The 27,858-nt window shown below is 39.1% G+C and overlaps 2 protein-coding genes across 3 annotated transcripts in view; one reads left to right on the top strand and one right to left on the bottom strand.

Moving 5' to 3' along the window:
- Window positions 1-27,858, top strand: part of LOC128209110 (protein phosphatase 1 regulatory subunit 36-like) — a 63,623-nt gene continuing 35,765 nt past the window's right edge. Inside the window, exons 1-6 of the mRNA XM_052912980.1 lie at window positions 1-192; window positions 1,523-1,599; window positions 1,745-1,813; window positions 1,947-2,071; window positions 2,545-2,617; window positions 3,254-3,355. Of these exons, the coding sequence (XP_052768940.1) occupies window positions 154-192; window positions 1,523-1,599; window positions 1,745-1,813; window positions 1,947-2,071; window positions 2,545-2,617; window positions 3,254-3,355 (485 nt within the window). The 5' untranslated portion in view covers window positions 1-153. The remainder of the gene's footprint in view (window positions 193-1,522; window positions 1,600-1,744; window positions 1,814-1,946; window positions 2,072-2,544; window positions 2,618-3,253; window positions 3,356-27,858) is intronic.
- LOC128209111 (limbic system-associated membrane protein-like) lies at window positions 10,863-26,998 on the bottom strand. Of its 2 annotated transcripts, XM_052912981.1 has the most exons (8): window positions 26,229-26,996; window positions 14,988-15,151; window positions 14,565-14,772; window positions 14,084-14,239; window positions 13,386-13,511; window positions 12,006-12,293; window positions 11,745-11,876; window positions 10,863-11,609 (listed from the first exon to the last, which is right to left on the bottom strand). In XM_052912981.1, the coding sequence occupies exons 1-8, from the start codon at window positions 26,281-26,283 to the stop codon at window positions 11,461-11,463; spliced, it is 1,278 nt and encodes a 425-aa protein (XP_052768941.1). In that variant the 5' UTR covers window positions 26,284-26,996; the 3' UTR covers window positions 10,863-11,460. The 2 variants fall into 2 exon arrangements, with proteins under 2 accessions (XP_052768941.1, XP_052768942.1); XM_052912982.1 differs by lacking the exon at window positions 11,745-11,876 and having other exon boundaries at window positions 26,229-26,998.

Below are 27,858 nucleotides of genomic sequence, written 5' to 3'. Positions count from 1 at the left end.
AAGAGCACCTGGAGTTGTTTCCCTTTTTGTATAACGTTACTATGGTGTAAAACACTATTAATCTTTTAAAAGTTCACTTTTGTGTGATAAATGCATTTAGGTCATTCGGATTGTTTTCATAAACTTAAATAATTCCAACCAGGAGGGAGCACAATGTCTGCAGAAGTGGCACCACCGGATATTGACGAGCAGGTTCTCTAAGTTGATATTATTTCGGACAGATAAATCGGACATGTAAACAATCTATTACTGAAATAGTTGTTATCGTATCAACCTGTTTTCGACCGCCTAAGGATTATTTACATTTCAATCATAGATAAGTGATATGATGTAACCGTTACCGAAATTAACTCAAGCCATGCATTAGTGAAATTCAGGATTTTATATCACTGGATTTGTTAACTATATCAGGCTATAGTTTAAGATTATGGGCTTGGTGTCAGTTCGGTTGGCGTCATTGGGCCAAGCCTTAAACCTTGGCCATTATTAACAAACATTCAACATATTAAACTTGTTTCACATACATGTATTGCCGGAGACAATATTCACACCATCAAAAAAGACCATAACTTTTGTTTAAGTTATTGTCCAGTTTGTTGATAGTTTTTTTATTTTTTATTTTAACCATTAAAGGTATTCACATCAAACTTTATACACATGTTACTTATGACATATAACATGCCTTTGAAGGCTCATACCTCTGGCTTTAACATTTGTTAAATTATGTCCCATGATAGTTTCAAAACGTAATGCCAATAAATAAACTTGGCTGAAACAAAGTTTAACCATTCAAAATATTCACATGAAAATTTATTTGTTACCATTGACAATATGCACATGTGTAGGAAGGCCCAGGAATCTAGCTTACCATGTAATAACATTATGTTCCATAGTACATCTGCAAAACCATTTCTGTTTGATGTTATACACATCAATATAGTAAAATTAGACAAAAGTGTTACTCTTTTCTTTTTTTAATGCTTCTACTGTTTGCAAATTGATTAAGCATTTGAGGGGTTTAAAGCATTAATAGCAGCAGTGTTAAGTGCTTCCCCATCCCTGATTGTATGCCTGATGATTCAAGTTGCACGACATTTAGTAATGGGGGTGTTTGCATATCATGTGACAAAACTGGTAAATTTCAACTGCCAGACAGCACTCCAACAAAAATCTGTGATATTTGGGTGTGCTACCAATATGACTAATAATCTACAACTGGAACAACTACATGTATGAAAGCCAATGTGGAGCAGTGACATGAAACATGAGTTGAAATTCCTTTTTAAAAAAATGAGTATGATGATTCTTGTTTGGGCAGTATATCATGATATTGTCATCACAGCAAAATTTCTATGTTAATGTTCTTTGTTTAACTGATTGACATGCAGGTTTTGTTAAGTATATTTGCAACAGTAGTACAACACAGGTACCTGAAGGATTTTAACAGGTGCTTGATATGGCTTTATTCAAGGTAAAATTCGTGATTGTGCAAGATCTACAAAGACATTGTTCTTTGTTACAGCCACTTGTTCCCACCACTGGCAGATTCATCTGGAAGGAAGGTCCAAATGGAGAGAATGGTACTCTCGAATGGGCATCGTAAGTGGCATGTCTTTTATTTGTTTTGAAATACCAGGCTTTTTTAGCGTAGAAGTACAATGTATTTGTGTGTAAATTTGCATACTGTGGAGAGCGCTGGTTTTGTCACTGAAATCCATAATGTTATAGTATCATCATTTTGCAGGAACAATCCTAATGCTGACAGAGACAGGCGCAGAAGAAAGGGGAATGAAGGCATGAAGAGGAATGAAAGGTACAGTCAATAGGAACAGTATTGCTATCCTATATGTAATTTGGTAATAGAGAGTGAGATATTTACTTCAAAGTTTTATACTGATTAATGGGAAGCATCTTTCAACCGCTTACACTTACTTTATTTTAATCAGGGGTGGATCCAGTGTTGCCAGGAACAACCAGAAGGGGCGGGGCCGACCCAACCAGCCCAAGTCCCCCAAGGCAGGAATACATGCTACCGAAACACACACAACTGTCACCTTGGATGATATAAAAAGTACAGTTCCTCATTGTATTTCTTTGAAATAATTAACATGATGAAACCTGTGTCTTGCGAAACCAATTTTTTAAAATGACACACCTTGATCAGTAAATTACTATAAATGTGTATAGGCATGGGCCTAAGTTCATTTAATTACAATTAGATAGTGCATTACAGTAGGCTATATTAAAGTTAACCTATTATTTGATCAAAATTGTATGTCACATGAAAATTTATTCCCAAAACCATGGCATGAGTTTAGTTGGTTTTGTTTTTGTAGTTTCAAAACTGCAAAACTACTAAAAATAATAATAGTAACTGGCACTCTTAGTGTGGTCCTCTTGATACGCTCTAATCTTACTCAATAATGAATTCAGTAATTGTGTTCTTCATATCATTGTCTTAAAACAGAATGCCTTATTATTGTAAATATTTTCATGAAAGCAAAGCCAGAAAGTATGTGGACTATAATTTGTGTGTATTTGCAGAAATTGCCCTGGACAAGCTGTTTGAGGAGAAGGTGGTGGATGAGGTCTCCGACACTTTTGACAGTCTCTACCAGTATGTAACCCAAATATACATGAATAGAGACAATTGCTTAGATATGATGGGATATTTACAATTGTCAAGTATTCAATTAAAGAAAAATTGGTTTGCTTTACCTTGTATAATTTGAATCCACTGACATTTTTTGTTTATTAATAAAATGATTTCTAGTCTAAAACATTTTTACCTGTAAGTTTTCAAGATTCAAGAATTTTATTTTTGTTGAATACAATTTAAGAACAAATTGGTATTACCGAGGTAGTCTTGAACCATCTTGTCATATTGCAAAGATTTCCATTTGAATGTAAAACAATTTAAGTAAATAAGCAGAGCAGTCTTATACATTTTGGATGCCCAAAATAAAACATATTACGAAATGATATTGTGGCTATCCTCCTGGGTTGTGTTTCAATAAATATTGTACTGCTAAAGATCGTTACAATTTCCAGGGTGAGCTGTATTTCAATAACATTATCATAAACACATTTATCATATCGATTCTGCCCATAACTTTTTGAGTGCCCACAAGCACTCTTAAGCAGTGTAAGATTTAGGGTTAAGATATCATATTGAAATGGACTCCTCAGTCATAACTGTTAAAATGTACTTGACGTCTATGGCCAAATAAATCCTGGTATCTGTGTGTTTCAGCAACAAGCAGTTTGATCACTTCCTGATTTACCTTCTCACCTACTTTGACTGTTTCTTTGAGAAGCTGCATCAGGAACACAAACAGAACATCTCCACATACATGTGAGTAAAGGGGCGGGGTGTGAGAGGGAGGGTATTACTTGCTTATAGAAATCTTCACAAACAGAACATCTCCACATACATGTGAGTAAAGGGGCGGGGTGTGAGAGGGAGGGTATTACTTGCTTATAGAAATCTTCACAAACAGAACATCTCCACATACATGTGAGTAAAGGGGCGGGGTGTGAGAGGGAGGGTATTACTTGCTAATAGAAATCTTCACAAACAGAACATCTCCACATACATGTGAGTAAAGGGGCGGGGTGTGAGAGGGAGGGTATTACTTGCTTATAGAAATCTTCACGAACTGAACATCTCCACATACATGTGAGTAAAGGGGCGGGGTGTGAGAGGGAGGGTATTACTTGCTAATAGAAATCTTCACAAACAGAACATCTCCACATACATGTGAGTAAAGGGGCGGGGTGTGAGAGGGAGGGTATTACTTGGTTATAGAAATCTTCACGAACTGAACATCTCCACATACATGTGAGTAAAGGGGCGGGGTGTGAGAGGGAGGGTATTACTTGGTTATAGAAATCTTCACGAACAGAACATCTCCACATACATGTGAGTAAAGGGGCGGGGTGTGAGAGGGAGGGTATTACTTGCTTATAGAAATATTCACAAACAGAACATCTCCACATACATGTGAGTAAAGGGGCGGGGTGTGAGAGGGAGGGTCTTACTTGCTTATAGAAATCTTCACAAACAGAACATCTCCACATACATGTGAGTAAAGGGGCGGGGTGTGAGAGGGAGGGTATTACTTGCTTATAGAAATCTTCACGAACAGAACATCTCCACATACATGTGAGTAAAGGGGCAGGGTGTGAGAGGGAGGGTATTACTTGCTAATAGAAATCTTCACAAACAGAACATCTCCACATACATGTGAGTAAAGGGGCGGGGTGTGAGAGGGAGGGTATTACTTGCTTATAGAAATCTTCACAAACAGAACATCTCCACATACATGTGAGTAAAGGGGCGGGGTGTGAGAGGGAGGGTATTATTTGCTTATAGAAATCTTCACAAACAGAACATCTCCACATACATGTGAGTAAAGGGGCGGGGTGTGAGAGGGAGGGTATTACTTGCTAATAGAAATCTTCACGAACTGAACATCTCCACATACATGTGAGTAAAGGGGCGGGGTGTGAGAGGGAGGGTATTACTTGCTTATAGAAATCTTCACAAACAGAACATCTCCACATACATGTGAGTAAAGGGGCGGGGTGTGAGAGGGAGGGTATTACTTGCTAATAGAAATCTTCACAAACAGAACATCTCCACATACATGTGAGTAAAGGGGCGGGGTGTGAGAGGGAGGGTATTACTTGCTTATAGAAATCTTCACAAACAGAACATCTCCACATACATGTGAGTAAAGGGGCGGGGTGTGAGAGGGAGGGTATTACTTGCTAATAGAAATCTTCACAAACAGAACATCTCCACATACATGTGAGTAAAGGGGCGGGGTGTGAGAGGGAGGGTATTACTTGGTTATAGAAATCTTCACGAACTGAACATCTCCACATACATGTGAGTAAAGGGGCGGGGTGTGAGAGGGAGGGTATTACTTGGTTATAGAAATCTTCACGAACAGAACATCTCCACATACATGTGAGTAAAGGGGCGGGGTGTGAGAGGGAGGGTATTACTTGCTTATAGAAATCTTCACAAACAGAACATCTCCACATACATGTGAGTAAAGGGGCGGGGTGTGAGAGGGAGGGTCTTACTTGCTTATAGAAATCTTCACAAACAGAACATCTCCACATACATGTGAGTAAAGGGGCGGGGTGTGAGAGGGAGGGTATTACTTGCTTATAGAAATCTTCACGAACAGAACATCTCCACATACATGTGAGTAAAGGGGCAGGGTGTGAGAGGGAGGGTATTACTTGCTAATAGAAATCTTCACAAACAGAACATCTCCACATACATGTGAGTAAAGGGGCGGGGTGTGAGAGGGAGGGTATTACTTGCTTATAGAAATCTTCACAAACAGAACATCTCCACATACATGTGAGTAAAGGGGCGGGGTGTGAGAGGGAGGGTATTACTTGCTAATAGAAATCTTCACGAACTGAACATCTCCACATACATGTGAGTAAAGGGGCGGGGTGTGAGAGGGAGGGTATTACTTGCTTATAGAAATCTTCACGAACTGAACATCTCCACATACATGTGAGTAAAGGGGCGGGGTGTGAGAGGGAGGGTATTACTTGCTTATAGAAATCTTCACGAACTGAACATCTCCACATACATGTGAGTAAAGGGGCGGGGTGTGAGAGGGAGGGTATTACTTGCTAATAGAAATCTTCACGAACTGAACATCTCCACATACATGTGAGTAAAGGGGCGGGGTGTGAGAGGGAGGGTATTACTTGCTAATAGAAATCTTCACAAACAGAACATCTCCACATACATGTGAGTAAAGGGGCGGGGTGTGAGAGGGAGGGTATTACTTGCTTATAGAAATCTTCACGAACTGAACATCTCCACATACATGTGAGTAAAGGGGCAGGGTGTGAGAGGGAGGGTATTACTTGCTAATAGAAATTTTCACGAACTGAACATCTCCACATACCTGTGAGTAAAGGGGCAGGGTGTGAGAGGGAGGGTATTACTTGCTTATAGAAATCTTCACGAACTGAACATCTCCACATACATGTGAGTAAAGGGGCGGGGTGTGAGAGGGAGGGTATTACTTGCTTATAGAAATCTTCACAAACAGAACATCTCCACATACATGTGAGTAAAGGGGCGGGGTGTGAGAGGGAGGGTATTACTTGCTAATAGAAATCTTCACGAACAGAACATCTCCACATACATGTGAGTAAAGGGGCGGGGTGTGAGAGGGAGGGTATTACTTGGTTATAGAAATCTTCACGAACTGAACATCTCCACATACATGTGAGTAAAGGGGCGGGGTGTGAGAGGGAGGGTATTACTTGGTTATAGAAATCTTCACGAACAGAACATCTCCACATACATGTGAGTAAAGGGGCGGGGTGTGAGAGGGAGGGTATTACTTGCTAATAGAAATCTTCACAAACAGAACATCTCCACATACATGTGAGTAAAGGGGCGGGGTGTGAGAGGGAGGGTATTACTTGCTTATAGAAATCTTCACGAACTGAACATCTCCACATACATGTGAGTAAAGGGGCAGGGTGTGAGAGGGAGGGTATTACTTGCTAATAGAAATTTTCACGAACTGAACATCTCCACATACCTGTGAGTAAAGGGGCAGGGTGTGAGAGGGAGGGTATTACTTGCTTATAGAAATCTTCACGAACTGAACATCTCCACATACATGTGAGTAAAGGGGCGGGGTGTGAGAGGGAGGGTATTATTTGCTTATAGAAATCTTCACAAACAGAACATCTCCACATACATGTGAGTAAAGGGGCGGGGTGTGAGAGGGAGGGTATTACTTGCTAATAGAAATCTTCACGAACTGAACATCTCCACATACATGTGAGTAAAGGGGCGGGGTGTGAGAGGGAGGGTATTACTTGCTTATAGAAATCTTCACAAACAGAACATCTCCACATACATGTGAGTAAAGGGGCGGGGTGTGAGAGGGAGGGTATTACTTGCTAATAGAAATCTTCACAAACAGAACATCTCCACATACATGTGAGTAAAGGGGCGGGGTGTGAGAGGGAGGGTATTACTTGCTAATAGAAATCTTCACAAACAGAACATCTCCACATACATGTGAGTAAAGGGGCGGGGTGTGAGAGGGAGGGTATTACTTGCTTATAGAAATCTTCACGAACTGAACATCTCCACATACATGTGAGTAAAGGGGCGGGGTGTGAGAGGGAGGGTATTACTTGCTAATAGAAATCTTCACAAACAGAACATCTCCACATACATGTGAGTAAAGGGGCGGGGTGTGAGAGGGAGGGTATTACTTGGTTATAGAAATCTTCACGAACTGAACATCTCCACATACATGTGAGTAAAGGGGCGGGGTGTGAGAGGGAGGGTATTACTTGGTTATAGAAATCTTCACGAACAGAACATCTCCACATACATGTGAGTAAAGGGGCGGGGTGTGAGAGGGAGGGTATTACTTGCTTATAGAAATATTCACAAACAGAACATCTCCACATACATGTGAGTAAAGGGGCGGGGTGTGAGAGGGAGGGTCTTACTTGCTTATAGAAATCTTCACAAACAGAACATCTCCACATACATGTGAGTAAAGGGGCGGGGTGTGAGAGGGAGGGTATTACTTGCTTATAGAAATCTTCACGAACAGAACATCTCCACATACATGTGAGTAAAGGGGCAGGGTGTGAGAGGGAGGGTATTACTTGCTAATAGAAATCTTCACAAACAGAACATCTCCACATACATGTGAGTAAAGGGGCAGGGTGTGAGAGGGAGGGTATTACTTGCTAATAGAAATCTTCACAAACAGAACATCTCCACATACATGTGAGTAAAGGGGCGGGGTGTGAGAGGGAGGGTATTATTTGCTTATAGAAATCTTCACAAACAGAACATCTCCACATACATGTGAGTAAAGGGGCGGGGTGTGAGAGGGAGGGTATTACTTGCTAATAGAAATCTTCACGAACTGAACATCTCCACATACATGTGAGTAAAGGGGCGGGGTGTGAGAGGGAGGGTATTACTTGCTAATAGAAATCTTCACGAACTGAACATCTCCACATACATGTGAGTAAAGGGGCGGGGTGTGAGAGGGAGGGTATTACTTGCTTATAGAAATCTTCACAAACAGAACATCTCCACATACATGTGAGTAAAGGGGCGGGGTGTGAGAGGGAGGGTATTACTTGCTAATAGAAATCTTCACAAACAGAACATCTCCACATACATGTGAGTAAAGGGGCGGGGTGTGAGAGGGAGGGTATTACTTGCTTATAGAAATCTTCACAAACAGAACATCTCCACATACATGTGAGTAAAGGGGCGGGGTGTGAGAGGGAGGGTATTACTTGCTAATAGAAATCTTCACAAACAGAACATCTCCACATACATGTGAGTAAAGGGGGCGGGGTGTGAGAGGGAGGGTATTACTTGCTTATAGAAATCTTCACAAACAGAACATCTCCACATACATGTGAGTAAAGGGGCGGGGTGTGAGAGGGAGGGTATTACTTGCTAATAGAAATCTTCACAAACAGAACATCTCCACATACATGTGAGTAAAGGGGCGGGGTGTGAGAGGGAGGGTATTACTTGGTTATAGAAATCTTCACGAACAGAACATCTCCACATACATGTGAGTAAAGGGGCGGGGTGTGAGAGGGAGGGTATTACTTGGTTATAGAAATCTTCACGAACAGAACATCTCCACATACATGTGAGTAAAGGGGCGGGGTGTGAGAGGGAGGGTATTACTTGCTTATAGAAATATTCACAAACAGAACATCTCCACATACATGTGAGTAAAGGGGCGGGGTGTGAGAGGGAGGGTCTTACTTGCTTATAGAAATCTTCACAAACAGAACATCTCCACATACATGTGAGTAAAGGGGCGGGGTGTGAGAGGGAGGGTATTACTTGCTTATAGAAATCTTCACGAACAGAACATCTCCACATACATGTGAGTAAAGGGGCAGGGTGTGAGAGGGAGGGTATTACTTGCTAATAGAAATCTTCACAAACAGAACATCTCCACATACATGTGAGTAAAGGGGCGGGGTGTGAGAGGGAGGGTATTACTTGCTTATAGAAATCTTCACAAACAGAACATCTCCACATACATGTGAGTAAAGGGGCGGGGTGTGAGAGGGAGGGTATTACTTGCTAATAGAAATCTTCACGAACTGAACATCTCCACATACATGTGAGTAAAGGGGCGGGGTGTGAGAGGGAGGGTATTACTTGCTTATAGAAATCTTCACGAACTGAACATCTCCACATACATGTGAGTAAAGGGGCGGGGTGTGAGAGGGAGGGTATTACTTGCTTATAGAAATCTTCACGAACAGAACATCTCCACATACATGTGAGTAAAGGGGCAGGGTGTGAGAGGGAGGGTATTACTTGCTAATAGAAATCTTCACGAACTGAACATCTCCACATACATGTGAGTAAAGGGGCGGGGTGTGAGAGGGAGGGTATTACTTGCTAATAGAAATCTTCACAAACAGAACATCTCCACATACATGTGAGTAAAGGGGCGGGGTGTGAGAGGGACGGTATTACTTGCTTATAGAAATCTTCACGAACTGAACATCTCCACATACATGTGAGTAAAGGGGCAGGGTGTGAGAGGGAGGGTATTACTTGCTAATAGAAATTTTCACGAACTGAACATCTCCACATACCTGTGAGTAAAGGGGCAGGGTGTGAGAGGGAGGGTATTACTTGCTTATAGAAATCTTCACGAACTGAACATCTCCACATACATGTGAGTAAAGGGGCGGGGTGTGAGAGGGAGGGTATTACTTGCTTATAGAAATCTTCACAAACAGAACATCTCCACATACATGTGAGTAAAGGGGTGGGGTGTGAGAGGGAGGGTATTACTTGCTTATAGAAATCTCATAAAGAGAAGAACTCAAGAGCTTAAGGAGTAGCTTAACAGAAATAAAAAAGTAAAAGGCATGTACCTGTGACAAATTCACTTATGTTTACACCAACTCTTAGAATGGTTTTCATCCGATTGGTCCTGAAACTGTTATTTGATGTGTAGTTTTTATCAACCCCCTATTCAAATGTTTCCTTTTACTTTTTTAACACTACAGTCAGTTGAATTGCGAGGGGACAAAAAAGGGGAAACATTGAATGAATAGTGTCAGTTGGCAGCTCCCATCAAAACTTGTGACATTTATTGAACTTGTCACTCTACTGGCTTGGTGTCTGTTGAGAATGCAATTTAATGAACTAAAAAGAAAGGGAGCGTAGTTTGAGTGTTATTAGGTTTCAGCAGAGTTCTGTTATGGAATAAATGACAAGGTCTGTTATGTTTTACAAATAACAGTAATAAACTATTCAACAAGAACATGAATACACTGTCATCTAGTGTTTACTATATCTGTTCAAAGTTTGCCTCTTTTCAGATCTTACAAACATGAACAATTCTGAATGCATGTCCAACATGCAGTTGAATTTAATTAGCATGCTCATACACTTCAAATGGACTTTTTATGTAAACTAGCTTTTTCTTGTTTTTATATAAAACTCTTTTGGATTTTCTAGTTTAATCAATGTTAAATTGGGATTATATGTATTGTTTCATTAATCATGTAACCAATAACAACATGTTTAATACTCTACATCAACAATAATTAATGTTAACATGTTTAAAAAAATCTATCTACATAAATACATAACTAAAATTTATTAGCACATCCACGCATACAAATGAATTAACAAATTGGAGGAAATATACTTGTTATGATACTGCATGAGTTTTCCCTATTCATGATGGTTGTACAAAATAAATCAAATACTAACATGATTGTAATTGTTTGAAATAGTGTGTTGACATAAATAAATCAATTCATATGAAATGTAAACTATTATTTATTCAATTTGTCATAACGGAACCTTGTATACAAAGCATGTATTCATTTTAACTGTTTGAGCAACATTTATAACTTAATGCTTTTCATTCTTGCATAGATATATACACGATATTTACATATACATTCAGTACAATAACAGATGAAAGAGGTATAACAACTTAGAAAATATTTAGAAAGGAAATGAAATAGATTTTGGTAACGTTAAAATGGCCGCATGTATTTGACCAAGTCATTTTAACAGTGTGAAAGCTAACACCTGGATCCTTGTAAGGCACATGTACATACTTCAACATCCAGTATTTTATCCACACTTTGTACAAAGTTCTTGAGAAAGAATTCTTTCATTTAACTGTCAAGAATTTGCTTTTCAAATATCTGTTGATATTATTATAATACAGTAGTACATGTACAGTGATAGGTGATGTTCAGACACTTGGTCAACATTCACCATACCGGTCCTTGTACTGTGAAAATCTGGATTAATTTATTGATTGATAATAATCCATCTTGCTCGCTCTCTCTCTCTCAGATGTTGGCTACTTCCTTTGCAGAATTTTTCACAGAGCTCTATATGAAGGTTTGATACTATAAAACTGTGGCAATGATATAGCTAACAGTTAGTGAAGCTAGAGCTATAATAGGTTTCGAAACTGAAACTCCAATTGCAGAACTGTCGGAACTCTCCCCAGTTTTAGGGCCATCATACTTGATGCTTGTTTGCTCAGTTGGTTTTCCTGAAATGGAACAAGGTCATTACTGCATAATTGGAGTTTTATGACAACAACAAATTTGACTCCAAATAATCCTCATTAAGATTGAGACAAATTCTCAACTTTACAGAAAATATTACAACTATGAGGTGTTTGTACCTGTTGTGGTGCTGAAGTGTTGTGCAGGTAGTGTTTGTTTTGATAGAGGAGTCATTTCCTTGTCAGTGCTGGAAGTAATCTTGTTTAGCTTTGTTGATGGCGTGCTGCTTACTTGGTCGTTCTCAGATATAACTTAATAAAACAAGAATGGTAGTCAGGTAATTAGGTATATTCTTTTCCTGTTTTAGCAAATGCAAATTTACTCACAAGGTGACTGCAACTTCAATCATAAAATAAATTCAGTGATGTTAAATATAATACCTGTAACCTTGATCTCAGCGTCATTGCGGCCATTGTTGTTAGCAGCTGAGCACACATACAGGCCCATGTCTTCCTGCTCAGTCAGCTGTATGGTGAGCTCAGACACCTTCTTTGTCTCACTCTCTGTGTACTGAGCCAAGTGGTACTTAAAGTTGTTGCTGATGGTAGACTTTCGGTGGTACCAGGCCATATTGGGGAGGGGTCGACCATCAGCCTCGCATGTCAGCTTGACAGGATGGCCAAGTTTTACAATCGCTTCTTTCTCCAGTACCCGGAGAACTGGTGCATCTAAAATCAATGGCAAGGTGATTGACACTCAGTTACTGAAGTTTCTAAGTTGATTGTACACTGTGCACATATAATACATGTGATACGAGGTTTACTACAAATGAACATACAAAAATTAAATAGGTCAAGCTGTGTTAGCACTAAGTGTAAAAACACTATTATCTATCTTCTAGAGTGAACTAAGAGTAATGCTAAAAATATATTTATACAAATTTGTAGTGAAAAAGTACTAGAAAGGCAACTTTACTACTAGTCTAGTTTCATAAAGACGTTGCGTGTATAAAATTGTGTGGGATTTGTAAATATAAAAAGTTTATTTTGTATTCGGTATATATCTACTGTAACATGTATTGACTTTAAAGCTTTGCAGACAATAGGTCAGTAGGTCATAGTTATTCACCCATAAAAAAAAATGCTTAAGAAAGAATATAGTTGTAAAATGCTCTTAAGCTGATGTAAGAAAGCCTATTCTCCTCCTTTTTGTCACATGTATACATTTTTCTCCTGTTAAACACAAAAAAATCCCTCTGCCTTTGCATAGTAATTTCTCATAAAAACTATCTTCTTTTCTATGGGACACTGCTGGAAAACCTGCTCTTACTCAAGTAAAGTCTTGCTCTAAAGGTACAAACACAGGTTTTGTCCTCCTTTGGGATGTCACCATGATATAAGGTTAAAAACAATGTTACAGTCATTTCAGATAGGCAATTAGTCAACATGTTTTTGCAAGTTCATTTTATAAATAGAACTATAAAAAATTGTGGGTGGAGGGACATCATTTATGAAAAAAGCACATGAAAAAGAAACGCCTAATTTATTCTGTCTGTAACAAGCAGCAAGCGATGTAAAACACATCAAATTCAGCAAGCATTAGATCGAATTGCTATATTAGTCAGCCAAATCGTACCTGGCCCGCTAGTACTGATCCATGCCCTAAGTTTTACAATATTATTCTTGAGATAGTAGTGTGACTACATTGTTAACGTTTGAAAAATTAATATAGATGTAACTGATATTTGACAAAAGATAGACTTTAGACTCCTTTTATTGATATGAACACTTGTTGGCAATAACACACACTGTATGACTTACATGAAGTTTGCAGCAGTATCTCGTACATGTCCTTGCCATACTTGTTGCTGGCCTCACATCTATATATCCCGTCCGTATCCCGGCTCATCTGCCCAATCCTCAAGTACTGGTTGTTTGATACCTGCTCTGCAACAACATACACTCAGATAATTTGCTGAATTTTAGCTGAATTTCATATACATCGCATTCATAGTTTAAATCTTCTGCTTTTGATTACATGCATATTTATGTTGATTTGCTCATGTTAGTTTGTCAGTTGGCAGACCAAACCTTGTTGGATTTATAAAAAGGGTATGCATGTGTCCTGAAACTTGGTAAAAGGGTTGGTCATGACTTGTACCCATATTTTTTGCAACAGTAGGTCAAAGTTCTTAGTTGCTGTGACCTTATATACAAAGATCTTGTCTGATTGATAACTAAAGTATGCTTTAGGTCCTCAAACATGATAGTTAACTGGATTAAACTAGAATAGAGGCAATGCACACGCTGTGTTAAACTAGCATGAAGCCAATGTACTAGCTTGGTTTGAATGCAGTATGCTAGTTGCAAAACACAAACAGGTATTCAATAAGCTAGCTGGGTTACACCAGCATGAGGTCTAGGTGCTTGCAGCGCAACACCACTATGGAAAACTTGTGCTAGCCTGGTAACTATGAAAAAGAAGTTTAGCTGCATACTAATTATCAGTAATACATCACCTTTCTGTTCCTCCCTGGAGGATTGGTCAGTTTTGAAGGCATACCAGTGGACCTGCAATGCATCAGGCCCATGGACCACACATTCTATGGCCACAGGCTCCCCTTCTCGGAACATGTAGCGGTCCTGTAGCTGGTCCTTGTCAATCTGAGGTAAACCTGCCCACACAGAAAGTTAATGTAATATTTATTACTCTAGGGTTCTGTACAATACCGGCACCTTAATGCAGGGACCCAATATCTGCTTTTATTACTATATGCAGTTACTGAGTTATTACACTAGGATGACGCCATGTTTAGTTGCGGACATATGTCAAACAATAATGTTCCACAGACTAATATATTCTTAAAACTTGATTCTTTCAAGACAACTCATTTATTCTTTTAGTTCTCTCATACATGCTGTTCTATAATGCAAGGCTTATCAGTATGCATACACTTTGCTCAGAGAATGTGTTTTAACTCAAAGTGTTATCAAACTCACCAAAAACATGGAGTGTGACATATTTTTCTTGTGGTGGTAAATACAGTACAGTACATATATAGTCTTTTGCATCATCAAACTGCACACTTTTTATCACAAGGTTCCACTCATCATTATTTCTATGTTGTATACTGAGTCGCTGGTCCTCAACTAGTATATCCTCATCAGTGGAAATTTGTTTGTATGCTTGACCATATGACCACATGACCTACAACAGAGTGGATAACTGGATTATGCAGAAAATAGAAATCATGACATCAAATAACAAGTTGAGCGGTCAAACTGTTGGTCTTCACTTTACAAATCAGTCAGTCTGATTAATTAATGTCGTTATTAGCTTTTTGAAAATGATTAATACATTTCATGAAGTAATGTTCTTTTGACTTCAAATGTCAACAGATATTATCTTAGCAGATGTCTTACCGATGTATTTCCGGTGTTACGGACATGACAACCCAGTATGGCTGTCTCACCCTGTTTGACTGTTACAGTGCTGGGGGTTGTGTCCAGGACGGGGGCACTATCCGCTCCACCCCCATACCCCATTCCCACAAAGTCTGGCATCTGACCAATTGCCAGCTGTAATACTAAAATATACAATCAAGTGTAAACAAGGGTATCAACTTATATTTCTGTATCTCAAATGTGTATTATACGATATATTCAAATATGATTTCACTTAGGTCCCTCGGTATAACTAGTATCCATATCCATGCCTGACTTGAAGATCAAAAATATTTAAATAAATTAAAGTGCAGAAGATATCCTGAATTCTGTCTTTTTAATGAACAATTTAAAAAATGAATAGAGAAGAAAATTATGGCACCTGTTACCAACATTTTTTTGGAAATTATAGAAATCATGAATTTACTTTATAATGTTTTATATTTTATATTTCTCATTCCATCAACATCACAGGAAAGATATGGAGTACTTTTTGATGACTGTGATTTGTTATAGCAAGCATTGAATACAAAAGTATTTGATGATCTTCATTGATAAAAAAATGCAAGAAATTTACAACCCAGAATAGCTTAGTTCAGTATGTTTATTGAAATAATTATGTCAGGGTTGATCGATGTCTGTCAATTATCCCCTGTATATCAGGCGAGACACAGGATTTATACAATCTGACTTAAAGTAGCATTTTTGAAACATATGCAACATTTCTGAAGATTTTTCTGATTTTTCTCAGGAACACCCACCTAACAGAGTGACAGAATAACAGGCCGGGGAGTAGACTTCTCTCAACTCAGATAAAGTTGTCACTATTAATGTCAGACCTGTAAACATTGTTGAAATAAACTCAAGACTAAACTTTGGGCTTCTCTGGCAGAATTATGTCAGAATTGTCAAGCATTGCAATAAATGAATTCTCTAGTAACGCTGTAATGACTTAATGCTGTTTTTGTGTTTCATTTATGACCCAATTCTAATTAATTTAAAGTTAATAAAAACATATTGTCCAAAATGTTTGTATTTTCAGTGTGAAATGGGGAACTTTAGTTATCTTGATTTTTTTCTCTTTTTTTCTGGCACATTTGAGTACAAACCTGTAGATTATCAGGATGTTGTCAGTTTCAGGCTAGGTAAACAGCAGCTTGCTGAGACAGACCTAATTTCAGAGCTCATTTAAATTCAATACAATTTAATTTTATGACTTTTTTATGTGGTGTTCATAAAAAAAAATGGGAAGTAATGAAGTGTTGAATTCGGTTAAAGAGTATCTGAGGTATAACTGGAATGATAATGCTATTATGATGTGGAGATAGCTGGTAGGTGTTTCCTCCCATTGCATCATCTCCCCAGAGGCCTGTAATACAGGCGGGTGGGGCAATCACACCCCATGTGAGGCCTTAAGATACCAGGCTGAAATGATGGAAGAAATTGAAAAGTAGCAATAAGATGTATAAGGTATGTCAAGTGTATGGGCTGTAAGCCAGGTAGCCAAGTGCTCAAGCAATGCCATATGACCAGGCAAGATATTAGCAAGGTGCATGTACTTTACTGAAAATTTCATCTTGCTGAACTACTTATTTGGAATGGTTTTAATCATATAACCATTTACTAATTCCATTATTCCATAAGACGTTGACCGTTGATATGATTCCATCACATCAGGTAGACATGAAAGCAAGTAGATTAATGTAAGACATAATGTTTATATATCTGATGCTTTCAACAGAGCCACATTGTAGTTTCTCTGGTCTTCTTCGCTATCAGATGCCAACAGCAACAATTGGTGATTATTGGATGAAATTGGGCATATCTGGGAGGTGGCAGTCGGCCTGCCAGCCATTCCCTCCAATTACCAACCAGTGTCTGTCAGAATCCTAGCTCCTACTAAATACATACCAGGCCTGGCTATGTTAAGCATTGCTAAGTTGACATATCAGCTTAATTATTTTTCTCAGCTGGATAAATTGCTTTAAACCTTGGACCTCCCTGAACATTTGATGGTTATTATATTTGATTATATTTTATGATTGGCCTCTGCTCTGACTCAATGCCATCCTTAGAATGGGAAATACAAGTGAGCACTGTTACCTTTCAGCTTCTGTTGGTTGTGTCCATTAAAACGATTATTGCTTGGCAAGTGACCCATTTACAAGATGCATGTCAGGAATAGGGTAAGTTCTTGGGAATTGCCCTGCCCTGTACAAGATGCCTTGAGGGATAGCTTAAGTGCTTGGCAAGTGATATTCCTATTATAACATGTATGTCAGGGATAGGGTTAGTGCATACAGCAAGTGATCTGCTTTTCACAAGATGCATGTCAGGGATATAGCAAGTGTTTGGCAAGTGACCTGAATTCTACAAGATGCATGTCAGGGATAGGGTAAGTGCTTGGCAAGTGACCTGAATTCTACAAGATGCATGTCAGGGATAGGGTAAGTGCTTGGCAAGTGACCTGAATTCTACAAGATGCATGTCAGGGATAGGGTAAGTGCTTGGCAAGTGACCTGAATTCTACAAGATGCATGTCAGGGATAGGGTAAGTGCTTGGCAAGTGACCTGAATTTTACAAGATGTATGTCAGGGATTGGGTAAGTGCTTGGCAAGTGACCTGAATTCTACAAGATGCATGTCAGGGATAGGGTAAGTGCTTGGCAAGTGACCTGAATTCTACAAGATGCATGTCAGGGATAGGGTAAGTGCTTGGCAAGTGACCTGAATTTTACAAGATGCATGTCAGGGATAGGGTAAGTGCTTGGCAAGTGACCAGCCTTTCACAAGATGTATGTCAGGGATAGGGTAAGTGCTTGGCAAGTGACCAGCCTTTCACAAGATGCATGTCAGGGATAGGGTAAGTGCTTGGCAAGTGACGTGCCTTTCACAAGATGCATGTCAGGGATAGGGTAAGTGCTTGGCAAGTGACCAGCCTTTCACAAGATGCATGTCAGGGATAGGGTAAGTGCTTGGCAAGTGACCTGAATTCTACAAGATGCATGTCAGGGATAGGGTAAGTGCTTGGCAAGTGACCTGAATTCTACAAGATGCATGTCAGGGATAGGGTAAGTGCTTGGCAAGTGACCTGAATTCTACAAGATGCATGTCAGGGATAGGGTAAGTGCTTGGCAAGTGACCTGAATTCTACAAGATGCATGTCAGGGATAGGGTAAGTGCTTGGCAAGTGACCTGAATTTTACAAGATGCATGTCAGGGATAGGGTAAGTGCTTGGCAAGTGACCAGCCTTTCACAAGATGTATGTCAGGGATAGGGTAAGTGCTTGGCAAGTGACCAGCCTTTCACAAGATGCATGTCAGGGATAGGGTAAGTGCTTGGCAAGTGACGTGCCTTTCACAAGATGCATGTCAGGGATAGAGTAAGTGTTTGGCAAGTGACGTGCCTTTCACAAGATGCATGTCAGGGATAGGGTAAGTGCTTGGCAAGTGACGTGCCTTTCACAAGATGTATGTCAGGGATAGGGTAAGTGCTTGGCAAGTGACCAGCCTTTCACAAGATGCATGTCAGGGATAGGGTAAGTGCTTGGCAAGTGACGTGCCTTTCACAAGATGCATGTCAGGGATAGAGTAAGTGTTTGGCAAGTGACGTGCCTTTCACAAGATGCATGTCAGGGATAGGGTAAGTGCTTGGCAAGTGACGTGCCTTTCACAAGATGCATGTCAGGGATAGGGTAAGTGCTTGGCAAGTGATGTGCCTTTCACAAGATGCATGTCAGGGATAGGGTAAGTGTTTGGCAAGTGACGTGCCTTTCACAAGATGCATGTCAGGGATAGGGTAAGTGTTTGGCAAGTGATGTGCCTTTCACAAGATGCATGTCAGGGATAGGGTAAGTGCTTGGCAAGTGATGTGCCTTTCACAAGATGCATGTCAGGGATAGGGTAAGTGTTTGGCAAGTGACGTGCCTTTCACAAGATGCATGTCAGGGATAGGGTAAGTGTTTGGCAAGTGACGTGCCTTTCACAAGATGCATGTCAGGGATAGGGTAAGTGTTTGGCAAGTGACGTGCCTTTCACAAGATGCATGTCAGGGATAGGGTAAGTGCTTGGCAAGTGATGTGCCTTTCACAAGATGCATGTCAGGGATAGGGTAAGTGCTTGGCAAGTGATGTGCCTTTCACAAGATGCATGTCAGGGATAGGGTAAGTGCTTGGCAAGTGATGTGCCTTTCACAAGATGCATGTCAGGGATAGGGTAAGTGCTTGGCAAGTGATGTGCCTTTCACAAGATGCATGTCAGGGATAGGGTAAGTGCTTGGCAAGTGATGTGCCTTTCACAAGATGCATGTCAGGGATAGGGTAGGTGTTTGGCAAGTGACCTGCCTTTCGCAAGATGCATGTCAGAGATATGGTGTTTGGCAAGTCACCTGCTTTTTACAAAGTGACCAGCTGTTTACAAGATGCATGTAAAGGATAGAACTTGTAGTTTTTCAATTTGACCATTAAAAACTAAAATTTTCATTCCAGGACACAAATCTAGTAAAAGTCACTTGCCAAGACAGGCAGACAGACAGACAGAGTGAGTGACGGACAGATGGACGAAACAAGCATGGTATTCATGGGCTCACAATTATATATGTGGCATTATATACCTTATATAACATTATTATTTCGTAATTAATGTAGTTTTCTGAGAATATTGTTGATTGGGTCTGATGTCCTTTTAGTTTATGTTGCAATATTGAACTCATACCTGTTATCAGAGGAGAACATATGTGATTCTCCGCTGACTGGGAATTTGCAGTGCTTATTGCCAGAACAAGCAAGCAGATTTGAACATGCAGAGCAGTTGAAAAGATCTGTTAGCACCATGAAATACTTTGTTACAAATAACAAGATAGTTTTGTTACACAATCAAAATAAACACACATGATTTTGGCAACTTCTCAAAGGAATTGCAAGAGACTGTTTCAAGAGGTAAACACTGGGGCCAATGATTGGTATTTAGTAAAACAGTAGTATTAACACCATTATCCCTCAAGATGGGAATTCCACATCAAGCTTCTTGTAGTTCAGCATTCTGGGATGCCAGATTATGATAAAGCAAAATATCTTTGCTCAAATGAAATAAAAGAAGTCTTATACATGGGCAAATGAGTGGAAAAATGTCATATTAATCCTGAATTTAAGTTCTGTAACTAAGATATATATGATTTTAAGACTTATCTAAGTGATTCAGGTGTTAACCTAAGACCTTTTCCCCAAGACTTGTGGCTGCCGATGTTCATTCATACTAATCATCATCGGAGATGGAACATTACTGATACCACTATCAGGGAATTTATCTATGTTTTCCTATTTTTGAGTTTTCCTAGTGCAATAGAGAAACAGAAAATTGGTACTTTGATAGTTGAGTCTATCAGTTCTCACCCATACCTTGATTAACTTTGACAGTTTTACACTCACTAATTGCAAGATTTATTCTACTATGCAGGTATTTTTTGTAGTAAATGAGAATAAAAATGTAAATTCCTAGACTTCAAGACATATTTAGATCATGTTTTTCTCAGATAAAATATGAGGTTTCTGCCTAAACCAGGTTAATAGCTTGTAAAAACCAAGTTCTATGTGCATTCTGCATAGATTTTTTTAAGAAGTGTGCATAAACATTAAATAAATGTCAAATAGTAATCACAGGAAGTTTTTGTAGGAATTCCTCAATATCTGAATGGTATTATAGGCTGCTCTGTGTAGATAGGATAAAAACCAACGGCAACCTTGCTGTTTTGAGGGATGTAAAGAAAAAAGTCTTGTAAAAATATAATGTAATAATAAAATACCATTTGGACAGAAATCAACTTCCCGTTTTGTATAAAGTTGTTTTACTAATTGTCATTGAATAAGAGAAAAGAGTTAAGGGACCTGTTTTAATATAGGATTTTAGTCGTTACTCCAATTATCTTTGATCTGTAGAAACATCACAAATGACATTCACTGTAAGTTCGTCAACTTTGTGTTATTTTTAGTACTGGTTAAAGTAATATCTAGCAAAATAATTAAACTATGACACCAATACCTGGAACTGTATACTTTGTTTCAGAGCATTGATTTTCAATATAATATAGAAGTCAAATGTAAGTGACCATGAATTAGAACAAAGAATTAGGACTCATTTGAGCTATTTTCAGGAAAGAATTGGAAAAGAATTGACCGTGGATAACTGGACTTGCCACATGGCATTGTTACAGGTGATATGGCGTGTACGTGTACGAAGGTCTGCTAGATCTGGCATTTACATTGACCGATTCTGTATATGATTTCGCAATATTTCTGCACCTGGCTCTTTAAATGTTTTCTGTATCTTATGGATATATTATGTGTGAATGGTATACCGATATGTGAGTATTTTTTTGTTTTGTTTTTTGATTTGGATGTGCCAACCCATTTCTTTGCTATTGTAAATTATGTTATTTAAATCCCACTTCAAAAAAGAATTGTCATCCCAGTCATTTGTTTGGCAATACTGCAAACCAATCTGAAAACGATATTTTTGGTTTGATCATCCCTATCGGCTCAGCTCTTTTTTGTATACTTCAATAATACTTCATATTAATAAAACTAGACAGTAATTTGACGAAATCAAATCACAGAGTTTTGATTGCTTTTCCATTGTTAATTGAATAAAAAAAAAACTTTCACTTATTAATCAGAAAGTAAACTGGCATTTTGTTCATTTAAAAAAAATAAAAAATCCCGAATGTAAAAATTATTTTTTCAAAAGTGACAGTCTCAGTAACAAATGAAAAATCTAGCCTAAATCGTCCACATACCATCTTCGCAAACTTATTTTTAGTTGCATAATTGATGCATTAATCAATTACTTTCAAAATTTTCTAGTACGTCTTACCAGATCACACATCTTTAAATTTATCATGATATCATTTATTTATTTCATTTTGTAGGTCATAATGTCTGCATATTTTATGTGTACAGTTTTATGCATTTTTGACAGGTGTGCAGATCAATGCATGCAAGTGTTGAGGTGTTTTGTTATGTCTCTGGACTGAGCGGTGGCCTGTGCAACAGTCTAAGTGGTCTGCATGTTATACCTAATGGCTTGTGCTGCATTCAACATCCTGAGTGGCCTGCATGTGATACCTAATGGCTTGTGCTGCAGTCAACACCCTGCGTGGCCTGCATGTGATACCTAATGGCTTGTGCTGCATTCAACATCCTGAGTGGCCTGCATTTGATACCTTATGGCTTGTGCTGCAGTCAACACCTTGCATGGCCTGCATGTGATAACTAATGGCTTGTGCTGCAGTCAACATCCTGCATGGCCTGCATGTGATACCTAATGGCTTGTGCTGCAGTCAATACCCTGCGTGGTCTGCATGTTATACCTTATGGCTTGTGCTGCAGTCAACATCCTTCGTGGCTTGCACGTGATACCTAATGGCTTTTGCTGCAGTCAACACCCTGCGTGGCCTGCATGTGATACCTAATGGCTTGTGCTGCAATCAACACCCTGCATGGCCTGCATGTGATACATAATGGCTTGTGCTGCAGTCAAAACCCGGCGTGGTCTGCATGTGATACCTAATGGCTTGTGCTGCAGTCAACACCCTGCATGGCCTGCATGTGATACCTAATGGCTTTTGCTGCAGTCAACATCCTGCACAGCCTGAATGTGATACCGTATGGCTTGTGCTGCATTCAACATCCTGCATGGCCTGCATGTGATACCTAATGGCTTGTGCTGCAGTCAACATCCTGCACAGCCTGCATATGATACCGTATGGCTTGTGCTGCAGTCAACATCCTGCACAGCCTGAATGTGATACCGTATGGCTTGTGCTGCAGTCAACATCCTGCACAGCCTGAATGTGATACCGTATGGCTTGTGCTGCAGTCAAAACCCGGCGTGGTCTGCATGTGATACCTAATGGCTTGTGCTGCAGTCAACACCCTGCATGGCCTGCATGTGATACCTAATGGCTTGTGCTGCAGTCAACATCCTGCACAGCCTGCATGTGATACCTAATGGCTTGTGCTGCAGTCAAAACCCGGCGTGGTCTGCATGTGATACCTAATGGCTTGTGCTGCAGTCAACACCCTGCATGGCCTGCATGTGATACCTAATGGCTTGTGCTGCAGTCAACATCCTGCACAGCCTGAATGTGATACCGTATGGCTTGTGCTGCATTCAACACCCTGCATGGCCTGCATGTGATACCTAATGGCTTGTGCTGCAGTCAACATCCTGCACAGCCTGAATGTGATACCGTATGGTTTGTGCTGCATTCAACACCCTGCATGGCCTGCATGTGATACCGTATGGCATGTGCTGCAGTCAACATCCTTCGTGGCCTGCACGTGATACCTAATGGCTTGTGCTGCAGTCAACATCCTGCACAGCCTGAATGTGATACCGTATGGCTTGTGCTGCATTCAACACCCTGCATGGCCTGCATGTGATACCTAATGGCTTGTGCTGCAGTCAAAACCCGGCGTGGTCTGCATGTGATACCTAATGGCTTGTGCTGCAGTCAACACCCTGCATGGCCTGCATGTGATACCTAATGGCTTGTGCTGCAGTCAACATCCTGCACAGCCTGAATGTGATACCGTATGGCTTGTGCTGCATTCAACACCCTGCATGGCCTGCATGTGATACCTAATGGCTTGTGCTGCAGTCAACATCCTGCACAGCCTGAATGTGATACCGTATGGCTTGTGCTGCATTCAACACCCTGCATGGCCTGCATGTGATACCGTATGGCATGTGCTGCAGTCAACATCCTTCGTGGCCTGCACGTGATACCTAATGACTTGTGCTGCAGTCAACACCCTGCATGGCCTGCATGTGATACCTAATGGCTTTTGCTGCAGTCAACACCCTGCATGTGATAGTTTATGACTTGTGCTGCAGTCAACATCCTGCGTGGCCTGCATGTGATACCTAATGACTAATGCTGCAGTCAACACCCTGCATGGCCTGCATGTGATACCTAATGGCTAGTGCTGCAGTCAACACCCTGCATGGCCTGCATGTGATACCGTATGGCTAGTGCTGCAGTCAACACCCTGCATGGCCTGCATGTGATACCGTATGGCATGTGCTGCAGTCAACATCCTTCGTGGCCTGCACGTGATACCTAATGACTTGTGCTGCAGTCAACACCCTGCGTGGCCTGCATGTGATACCGTATGGCTTGTGCTGCATTCAACACCCTGCATGGCCTGCATGTGATACATAATGGCTTGTGCTGCAGTCAACACCCTGCATGGCCTGCATGTGATACCTAATGGCTAGTGCTGCAGTCAACACCCTGCACAGCCTGCATGTGATACCGTATGGCTTGTGCTGCAGTCAACACCCTGCATGGCCTGCATGTGATACCAAATGGCATGTGCTGCGTCAACACTGTTCTGGCCTTTCCTGCACATGAAGAAGGCTTCAGATAGCACAGGATGGGCCTCACTTTGTGGCTTTAATTGGGTGAACTACAGACCTATAGGCTAGATTGATGGTTTCGGTTTTTGATTGAATTACTGATTAAAATGCCTTGAATTCCATCAATTTCAAGTGTGTATTTGAATTAATTGCAGAATCTAATATGTGAGTATTTAGTATGAGTATGAAGTCGGTCAATAATTGGATTTAAAATAGAAAAAAGTTTGTTCAAGGAAATATAGCACACATCTTATATTTGAATCAAGCCAACATGACCTGTTATCAAATTCTTTGAATAAAATAGCTTACATATACAAAGAAGTATGAGTTAAATCGATGACTTCATTAATTGTTTTTATCATTACATACAAAGAAAATGTGATTAGTTATTTTCAAAATTGAAGTCAGTACTATTATTTGTAGAAAACTCCTTCTATATAAAGTTTGGTATTAAAGTAGACAATTATGTTTGCATTATATAAAAACCAGTTCTGACCATTGCTTTAAAAATGTATATGTCCATTTCAATGTTAAGTTCTTTGACCAACTGAAAAAGAGGCGCACAAGTTAAAACTTCATTTAGAATATTTCAATAGAGAATGCGAATGGAGCATGTGCAAAAACTAATATATCATGTGATGTTTTGTTCAAGACAATTATGTTTTTTTATGAAATTAAAGTAGTATATCTTGGGCGAGCCGGGAACTCTATCATGGGCGGGCCAGGAGTTCCCATATAAATTCCCCATATTTAACAGTGATATATTTCCACTCTTGTGTTCAACATCAGAGTTTATAAGAAATACAATTACACTCAAGATCCAATTAGAAATTTGATTGAGATATTCCATCAGTTTCCCCCATGTTCTAGATATGTTGTAATAGGTTTTTCTTCATTACCCAATTAGCAGTGTTTGTTATGTTAAGTTTTTTCTCTCTTTCATACTTGTGCCTGTTGAAATAAGTGTGAAATGATTGATTCACGACTTCATGAACATCATGAGGCATATCAAACTCCCCAACCATGACAAACACAATTTAGATTCTGTTAATGACAGACAGACAGACATTTTTATTTAGACTTGTACAATGTACATCATCTACATAAACATATATATTTTCATAAAACATGTCAATGTGTATATACAACATGTTATGAAACTGCATGACATCGAATATTTCAAGTTTTGAAACATTGTAACCCAGTAATACATTGATGGTCAGTTTTGGTGCAGTTTTTATTTGATTTTAAGCTTTAGTGAGGATTAATGCTATGTTTTCTATTAATTTTAAGCCATGAACAATATAAACCACAATATAAATGGCCATAAAACTTTATATTGTTCTTATCTGATCCAGAACAATTTCAGCAGGAAATGGTATAAATACAAAATAAAGTATGTTTAATTGTTGGGATCTAGCTTATCTACTAACACAATTTGAGGCTTTAAAGTTTTGATGTTTTCCATAAACATTTCATTCTTATATTTTGAAGTTTAAAGACTTTTTTATTATGAAATGCAAATTATATATTTCAGTGTTGTTTCCTGCAATGTAGAAAACAGTTAAGATTCAGAGTGTCTAGGTATGAAATGAGTTTTAGAAAAGCCCTTTTATACATACTTTTGAAACGATCTTTGAACTTTAATATTTTTTTGTTAGCAAATTGGCCTATTGTTTAAATATAATTTTGCATTAAATCATGTGCTTTGTTTGAATGATCATTATTAATTTACATGACCATTAAATGTATAATGAATGACATTATGACAAGCTTTACACGAAAAACAATAATTATACCAACCTGAAAATAAAATAGATGTGATCTTCCATACATTATCTCTGTGAAATAAATCCATTGCTGTATCCCAGTATGAATTAGAATGTCACTTGTTTGTAAGAAACTTGTATTTAAAATTAAATTAGGTGAAAGTGATTAACACTGTCTTGTCTGTAAAATATAATAGATGCAGAGTGTAAAATTCATCATCATTAGTATTACACATGTAATCCACAGTATACGCTACACTGGCGTGACAGCCTTTATAGTATGGAGATCTGTGAATGAAGGTGTACTAGGAGAACTGGATCTGTGACCTCACACTCGCATGTTACCAACGCCAGTGGTCTACAAGAGTTTCGTAATCTGCTTGGGTAAGTCCATCAGTCCGTTAACACCACTGACTGGAATGTAGGTTGTGAAATGTCTGGCCAGCCACTGTTAGAGTGTTGGGAGTTTTTCTGGAGATTATGTAGAAGGAGGAAAGCCGTGAGTGGAAGAAGTCCTCCCAGAGAGATGCAGAACCCACTGCCGAGATCCAGTCAACAGATAACCTGTAAAATGCTCCAGAATGTGTTTAGTCTCAAATTTATCAAAATGATGCACTTATCAAATATGAAACATCTTTATATCTAACGTTCATTGCCATTATTTCTCTCAGATATGTTCTTGCCAATGTTTCTAACATGTACTTAAATAATGTAAAATGTCTGTCATCCAAATAATATCGTTCAGGAAGTTCTGAATGACTTTAATAGGAGTCTCATTCAGCTCTTCTCAGCTGCAGCACTAAGTGTCGCATTCTGTCTACACCACTCTAATCCCTTCAAAATGCCATTGCCATACAAATTAGTTTCTTGATTGAAAGCCAAAATCGTGAAATGCTGTTTTATAAAGAGGTGTGAGCTGTCGATGTGGTAGTTATAGCAATCCTCGGAAGTATTTCATAAAGATGTAGATTTCCATGAATTTTTGTTTCTTCATGATTCAAAACTCTGTTATTTAAATTCCAGGTCTAGATTATTTGATTATTATTTGATAATCTGATTGTTTATTGCTGCTTTATCCAGTAAAGTAGTGGGTTTCAGCCCAACCTTCTAAGAAAAAACATTAAACAGTTGATTTACTAATTAATGTGCTTCATACCTTACATTCTTAATGAAAAGCCATTATTCAGTTATTTTATTATACCACTGTAGTAATTTGGCAAATTAATACCCTTAAGAATGTATAAAATAACTGTATCATCATAAATTTTCAGTTAGTTTATGTTCAGGTTAATTAAATTGCCATTACTTCTAGGGTACGAAGCCCGTTATGTTAGCACATAGTATATGAGTTTTGATGAAGTTTTGCTGCAGTCCTGTTCAGGTACTGTGATCTATTCTGATGTTGGTATCAACTACTGGTAGAGTAATCACACAGGGAATCTAATATCATGTTAATTATTAAGAGCAGTTATTTTGGCTCCCATTTATATTGTGAAGTAAAGTTTTTGTGCAATTAATGTTGGAGGGAGATTTCTGCATTTTGTATGAGTTCCCAACAGGTGTGGTAACGTTTTGTAATTAATTCTTCTATGACAATGGTATTAAGCACAAACAAGTCATGATAAGGGGCCTTAAAAGTGGGCTATGATTCTATATTGACACTG

The sequence above is a fragment of the Mya arenaria genome, chromosome 11 (genome assembly GCF_026914265.1).
Source record: "Mya arenaria isolate MELC-2E11 chromosome 11, ASM2691426v1".
NCBI classification, from domain to species: domain Eukaryota; kingdom Metazoa; phylum Mollusca; class Bivalvia; order Myida; family Myidae; genus Mya; species Mya arenaria.
This window is presented reverse-complemented; position numbering and strand designations above follow the sequence as displayed.

Excerpts from the sequence above, each read along its gene's own strand:
- LOC128209111 (XM_052912981.1), bottom strand. The coding sequence starts at position 26,283 with ATGGATTTATTTCACAGAGATAATGTATGGAAGATCACATCTATTTTA. Across the intron at positions 14,240-14,564 it reads TGTCACACTCCATGTTTTTG|GTTTACCTCAGATTGACAAG; the intron begins GTGAGTTTGATA and ends CTGTGTGGGCAG. Across the intron at positions 13,512-14,083 it reads CTCCAGGGAGGAACAGAAAG|AGCAGGTATCAAACAACCAG; the intron begins GTGATGTATTAC and ends ATGTTGTTGCAG.